Source organism: Crocuta crocuta, unplaced genomic scaffold (assembly GCF_008692635.1).
Source record: "Crocuta crocuta isolate KB4526 unplaced genomic scaffold, BGI_CrCroc_1.0 scaffold619, whole genome shotgun sequence".
NCBI classification, from domain to species: domain Eukaryota; kingdom Metazoa; phylum Chordata; class Mammalia; order Carnivora; family Hyaenidae; genus Crocuta; species Crocuta crocuta.
The window spans coordinates 178,510-185,607 of record NW_027533395.1 but is presented as its reverse complement, the minus strand read 5'-3'; the positions used below and the strand labels follow the sequence as shown (position 1 = coordinate 185,607).

Here is a 7,098-nt window from a genome sequence, read left to right as displayed (position 1 = left end):
CAAAAAAAAAAAAAAAAAAGAGGCAAGGAGGTGAAGAATTCTGATGTTGAAAGGCCTACATTCCTTCATTTGTTTTGTTTGTTTGTTTCAGGAGGTGATTCTGTGTTTAATTTTTTGAGGACTCACCATAGCATTTCCCACAGCAGCTGCACAATTTAATATTTCCCAACAATGCCTAGGAGTTTTGTTTTCTCTACATTAGCCCCAATACTTATTTTCTGCCTTTTTAAAAAAGTTTTTATTTATTTTGAGAGAGAGAGTGAGTGGGGGAGGGACATAAATAGGGGGAGAGAGAATCCCAAGCAGGCTCTGGGCCATCAGCTCAGAATCCAATGTGGGGCTTGAATTCATGAACTGTGAGATCATGACCTGAGATCAAGAGTCAGACCCTTAACTGACTGAGCCTCCCAGGAGCCCTTCTGCTTTTTTTAACTAAAGTATAGCTGACACACAATGTTACATTAGTTTCAGGAGTACAACATAATGATTCAGCAGGTTTATACATTATGCTGTGTTCACCACAAATGTAGCTACCATGTGTCGGCCTACAGTGCTATTACGGTACCATTGACTCTATTTCCTATACTGTACCATGACTTACTCAATTGCATAACTAGAAACCTCTACCTTCCACTGCCGTTCAACCATTTGCCCGTTCTCTCACCCATCCCTTCCCTTTGGCAGCCACCAGCTTGTTCTCTATTTATGGGTGTGTCTGGAGAGGCCTGCATTCTTATCATAGCTCTGTCACTTAGCTGGGTAACCTTGGGCTTAACTCAGGACTTCAGTGTTCTCATTTGTAAAACAGGGATAGTAATACCTGCTTGGCTTTATGTTAGCGAATTGACATGAAGCTCAAATAAGCATGTATATATAAGCACTTTGTAAAACCATCAAGTATTAATAAGTCAAAAGTTGAAATTGTTTTGTTTAGCATTAATCTGTAGTGTAGGTTTGTGCTGTAGGAGAGTTAAGTGAAGAATTCTGACCAGGAAAGTTCATTAAGGGAGGGGTGTTAGGAAGGGAAATTAGTGAAGGCTAGGGGGAGTAGGCAGTAGTTGTCAACCATGGCTGCAACCTGAAGAGCTTGAAAGTATACTGATGCCTGGTTCCACCCCAGGGATTCAGATCTTCTTGTCGGGAGTACAACCTGACAACGCCTGAATAGCTCTTCAGGTGGTTTTAATGTGCAGCCAAGGTGGAAAACTGCTGGAGTAAAGGAATTTCACCAAGCTATGCTCTGTGTCAGGTGCTTTATGTAGGGGGCCTAATTTGGCGAGAAGGATTGTCAGGTGGGGGTGTTTTGGTGGGAGAAGGCTCAGAAGCAGGAATGAAATGGGCACCTTGGAGATGTGGAACGATTGCATAAATGAGCAGGGAGGGAGAGACCAGAGTCTGGCCCTGATCTTGGAGGATTTTGTGCACTACGGGCAGAGGAACTTAAGCCCTCTTCTGAGGCCTTGTGAAACCATAACAAGTCCCTAAGTAGCAGTAGGCACAGGCCAGTAGTCTAAGGCTTGGGTTGAGGAGGAAAAAGCCAGAGGCTAGCAACCAATTCCAGTAATCTAGGTGTGCTAGTACTGGGAATGGGATGGAGGGGACCGACATGAGAGACATGGAGCAAGAGGTAAGACTGCTGTTACTGGGCTATGGTGGGTATAAAGACTGCGATGAAGCCAAGGAGTTTAGTCCCGGCAACTGGGAGAATGGTGCTACCTGCACAGGTGAAGAGAAACTCCATGTGCCAGAGTGCTAAGCTAATGGTGCTAAAAATATAGCGGTGGTTTGGATATGGGGGCAGATTTGCTATGCATTTCCTGACCCTGTTCCACCCCCAGGAGTTCTTATTATTGATGTTCTATCCTAGGGTTGACCAATAGATAGCCTTCTCTATGATGTAGACTTGGTGTTAATTTTTAGCTTGAAGATACGACCTTTATTTACCCTTCTTGTTTTTCCTCCAGTTTGGGGGAAAGCTGGTTACCTTTGGCCTCCCCAGCACCCCTGCCCACCAGGGGCCACAGCCTTGCCTCCGCCTAGTCTTCATCAGTCAAGTCACCACAGAATCTGAATTCCTGAGGCGGTCAGCTGAGCTGCAGGAGGCCCTGGGGTCAGGAAATCTCCTGAATTATTGTCAGAACAAGATCGAACAAACGTCACTACAAAGTGAAAAGATGCTCTGGCAGTTCCTGAAGGTAGGAAGCCCGAAGGCTGGCTGTTCCAAAGTGTTTCCCTAAAGTGGGAAACTTCAGGAGATGCACCACCACACTGTGACCTAGATTACAGAGGCCCTGACCTCACAGACATTTTCCTATACTACCCCCACCCTCTGGACACAAAATCTTCACCTTTTGCCAGTGGCTTAGAGACCCTTTGTAACTAAGGAAGCTAAAGGGTACAAAGACATTTGCTGTTTTTGCTACTATTGTTGATGTCCTGGATACTTTACCAGGGCCAAGGTGAAGACTTTCATGCCATGCCAAAGGGCAGATAAAGTGATGGGAAGAGAGAAGAGAAGGAAAAGGAAGGGAAGAGGACTGACTGGAAGTTGGGGGTGGGGGGTATCATGGGAAGGCTTTGAGTTTATTTCCGTTAATCCAAGGCAAGTTATTGTGGTAGGACTCAGAGCTCAAGTCCTAATTTACCCTGTAGCATGGATCCAGTTCCAGTGCTAATGAAATTTCGAGCTGCTTATGACACCAGGAGTGCTCTACCTGTGAAAGAAAGTGAGCAGATGACTGGAGAGAGCTAAAGCAAGAAAGAGAAATAACCAAATAGGCAGGTAGCGAGAGGATTATTCAAAGCTTTGGGATTGTAGCAAAGAATGCAAAAAGCAGGACAGAGCCCAGCCGGAGGTTCTGAGCAGGACTTGGGGTCTGTGCTTCAGACACAGTAGAACTTTGTGATGGTAGACACAGGTATCTGAGAAGGAGAGAGGATTTGAGAAAAATGATCTATAGGGTGAAGCTAGAAAAAGATGTGAGAAGAAAAGAGTAAGAAATGCTGCTTTTGTTGTAAGCAGGATGCAGGCAGCAGCTCCAGGAATGGTGGAGTGGGAAAGAGAATAGAAGGCGCCATCAGGAGTTGAAACTTTACTCTTCCAAAGGAGGCAGCAGTGCCCAAGGACAGAGGGGAGCCTGCCTGAAAGGCTCTTTAAGAGCTGTCTGTGATGATGGCCCTGAAGCTGAAATGTGGCTGAACATTTCTAAAGGACAAGCATGGGAGAAGGAGGGAGCCCTGAGAGACTGTTAGAAAGATATTAGTCAGAATTCATGGTTCTGTGTAGGAGAAGTGAAGGGCCCAGCTATCTAACCCAGATGAGGGTAGGGCTTCAGGAAGGCTTGGCCCTCAGTATCTGGGACACTGAGTGGGTAAACTGACTTACTGTGTCTATGCAGCTTCCACTAGGAACTACGTTTTCAACTGGATATTTGGACATGCACCAGGCTCTCTAGGTTCTCTTGGTATCAGTCTCAGAAGGCCATGGGTGAGGAGCTACAGCTTGTCAGCCGGGCAGCAGGAGGTGGCTCTCTTCTGTGAGAGTCCTTGTGGCAGGCCATGCAGCAGTTCAGACCTCTCCTTTTCACCTCCCCGGAAGACAGCTCAGGTGCAAGGAGATGAAATATATATTAGGCAGCTGTGTAGGTGGCTCTGGCTTAGAAGCCTCATGCCCACAAGAGCCAATGTCTCTTGTACTCGCTCTGAAAATGTAGTTTCTAGAGTCCCTGCAAGAGATCTATTCCATTACTAGAGTCCTTGCAATCAGGAAAGCCTAGGGCATGGTGTCCACAGGTTTGTGTATAGTTTATAGTTCCAGTCCAGATGCAATTTATCAGTCACAAGCAATGTTGCCTAGAAAACAGAGCTGACATTTTACTCTTATCAGGTAACCAGGCCAACAGATCTAGTAAGTCAACAGAAGGTCAAATTCTCATGCAGAAGTGGGAGAGGGTTTTGCTAACACCGTGCTGCCAGCCCAGTAGGATCAAGTCTGGGGAGAAAAAGAAGAGAGATGGTGCTGGCCTTAATAGGGCACCTCTGGTAGTCTGAAGAACTGTATTAGAGGGTACACTGGCTTATGCAGGAGAGGGTCATTCACATTGGTTAAATGGAGACTTGTGTGTTCTGTGTTCCTTAGGTGACCTTAGAACAAGACTCGAGAATGAAATTTCTAAAACTATTAGGATACAGTAAAGATGAACTTCAGAAGAAGGTAAGCTGCTTTTGCATCAGAAGCATGTACTTGAGGCAGAGAAGAAGAGAATGCTGTCAGTGGAAACTGTCTCCAATGAGCTCTTTCTGGGCTTCATTAATGCATACACAAAAATATTACCTCCTGGAGGTAGGCTTTTCCCCAGGTAAAAAGCACCAGGAACTTAGAGTCCAGGCGGTGGGGTGTGGAGGCGGGAAGATGGCATAATGCATGTCTGATCTTGTGCTGGGAAGAGGGCATTCATGGGTCTCTCCCTGCAGGTGGCCGCATGGCTGAAGAGTGACTTGGGACTGGGTGAGAGCCCTCAGTCCGAGGGAGATGATCACAGTAACAGACAGCAGGCCTTCTGCAGCCAGGTGTGGTAGGAATTCAGGCAGCCAGACCGAGGGTAGCACAGGAGACTTGCCTTTAGGGCATCTGCCTCTTCCTGCCCTTTGCTTTGCTCTCATGAAATGCTCAGCTTCTGTAGAGGTCTTCAGACTCCTCATTCTTTTAGAACCACAGTGGGATGGAGAGTGCATAAGCTTTTGGGCTGGGAGAGGAGCTATGTTTTAACCATGGACTGGAGCCCTTCCCAGACCTTACCTGATTATTCTTTTAGCTTTACCCATTAAGGGCCAAATAGTAGAGCTTACAGAGAGAGTTACTAAAGCAACTCTCTGTCTGTCTGGGGTTCATTTCCTAAAGAGTCACCTCTGTCCTTCCCTGTACAGGCCTCAAAACACATCACAGAGGAAGCTTCTGCCTCTTCAACCTTCTTTGATGAGCTGGTCCCTCAGAATATGACTCCATGGGAGATCCCCATCACAGAAGGTACCCCGATCCTGAGGGAGAGAAACCCTCTGTGTGGGATTAGGGAGGCTCAGAGTTCTGGGACTTGAGAATATTTTCTTCTTGTCCCCTGCCTCCTATCTCCCACCTCCCTCCTGCCATACAAATGCTGGGCAGTTCTGTTAGTGGTTAGAGCTCTCTTTGGATTTTTATGGCTGCATCTTTCCTGTGGTTGGCCTTTTCACAAGAAAAATCTTTCTATGCTCCTGTTTCCTTGCTTCAAAGACTGTGACCCTATCCTTGCTGAGTGAGCACCCACTATAGCTCTGATGCTGCCACAATGAGGCCCTCCTTCCTCTTGAGCCATATCCTCAGAGAGTTACCTACCACTGGACCTGGCACTCTAGAACAGCCCACTACATTTCATTGTTGAGGAATGAAACCTGGGGGTTTTGTTTGCAGCGAGGGAGGCTGAGTGATACAGGGATAGAAGGGGTACACGGTGGACCCTATAAGGGGACAGGAAGCTAGGGTCTGAGGGCAGGCTTACACACAGGGGATGCCTCTGCCTACAGACACTGATGGACTCCTGAGCCAGGCTCTCCTGCTTGGAGAACTGGGCCCTGCTGTGGAGCTGTGTCTAAAGGAAGAGCGCTTTGCTGATGCCATCATCCTGGCCCAGGCTGGGGGCGCAGATCTGCTAAAGCAAACACAGGAGTGCTACTGGGCCAAGAAGAAAACCAGAATCTCCTCGGTAACTGCCTTCTGTGCAGGAGAGGAGGGGAGGGGATTATTTGGACTTTGTAGGTGGACACCACACCTTGGTATCCAGAAGATCTGCCAGGCTGTCTCTCTCCCCCCTCCAACCACCCCTACCTAACCCCTAACCTCTAGTCAGTGGTTTAATAGGAAACCTGCTCATGAGTGACTTTTCTTAGTGTGTCCCCGTGTGTGACTCCTGCTACCTGTGCTGGATGGATGGCTGACAGACTCCTTCCCTCTCTGCCCACTACAGCTGCTAGCCTGTGTTGTACGGAAGAATTGGAAGGATATGGTGTGTACCTGTAGCCTGCAGAACTGGAGGGAGGCCCTGGCCTTGCTACTGACATACTCAGGGCCAGAGAAATTCCATGAGCTCTGTGGTAGGTAGCCCTAGGCTTCAGGATGGAGTGGTGTCACTCCAACATAGAGTTAATGGACACACTGAGGGAGAAGGCAGAGGAGCAGCCTGAGCTCTGTGAGGCTAGGCCATGTTGTCAAGGTTAAGGTCTGGTTCAGCCAGGAGGCAAAGATTACAGCGCATCTTCCTACTCTCAGTAGGGATCCTTTGTTGTCCTGTTCGACTTTTTCTTGTTACGTCAATGCAAGAGTTCTGCCCTATGGCAGGTTGTAGCAAGGTTGGCCTCAGGATTGTCCAAAGCCACTGTGGTTACTTGTCCCACAGCCCATGGCCCTCTACCTATTTCCAAACAGAAGAACAAGGAGAAGCACAGGGAAGCTGTGCCATTAAAGCAATTTCCATCTCTCTGCAGACATGCTGGGTACTCGCATGGAACAGGAGGGTGGCAGAGCACTAACCTCTGAAGCCAGACTCTGTTACGTGTGCTCAGGGAGTGTGGAGCAGCTGGTGGAGTGTTGGGCCAGATGCCACCAGGCTTCATCCCCCCTGGCGTTACAGGTACTCCATCTGTGCGGGGCACTGGTCACTCCTTACCAGGCTCCTGGGAGAGGCTCATGATAGGGAAGAGGCAAGTCTTCTGGGTACCCAGGCTGGAATCAGGATATTAGGGAGGAGAAAAGGGCCCTTCTCCCAGGGATGAGCTAGAACCTCCCTCCCCCCTTCTCAGTCAGGGGAGACTGAGCAATTGCTGCTTAGGTATTAACCTTCCTAATTTTTTCCCACTTCAGGTTTGGTTAATATAAGTTTATTCTCTATTTGAGTAATTGTGAGCCAGGGCCTTCTATTAGCTGCTATGAAAAGTTCTGTGGATTTAATTTTTTTAAAAATATTTATTTATTTATGAGAGAGAGAGGGAAGGAGGGATAGACGGATAGAGAGAGAGAGAGAGAGAGAGAGAGAGAGAGAGAGAGAGAGAGAGTGGGGGGGGGAGGGG

At 47.9% G+C, this 7,098-nt stretch overlaps 1 protein-coding gene across 2 annotated transcripts in view; it reads left to right on the top strand.

Annotated features, from left to right (window-relative positions):
- Window positions 1–7,098, top strand: part of SEC31B (SEC31 homolog B, COPII component) — a 36,708-nt gene that overhangs the window by 15,666 nt on the left and 13,944 nt on the right. For both annotated transcript variants that reach the window (XM_077748310.1, XM_077748309.1), the window contains exons 11-17: window positions 1,965–2,195; window positions 4,139–4,213; window positions 4,474–4,569; window positions 4,927–5,026; window positions 5,560–5,738; window positions 6,000–6,126; window positions 6,517–6,662. In XM_077748310.1, the coding sequence (XP_077604436.1) occupies window positions 1,965–2,195; window positions 4,139–4,213; window positions 4,474–4,569; window positions 4,927–5,026; window positions 5,560–5,738; window positions 6,000–6,126; window positions 6,517–6,662 (954 nt within the window). The remainder of the gene's footprint in view (window positions 1–1,964; window positions 2,196–4,138; window positions 4,214–4,473; window positions 4,570–4,926; window positions 5,027–5,559; window positions 5,739–5,999; window positions 6,127–6,516; window positions 6,663–7,098) is intronic.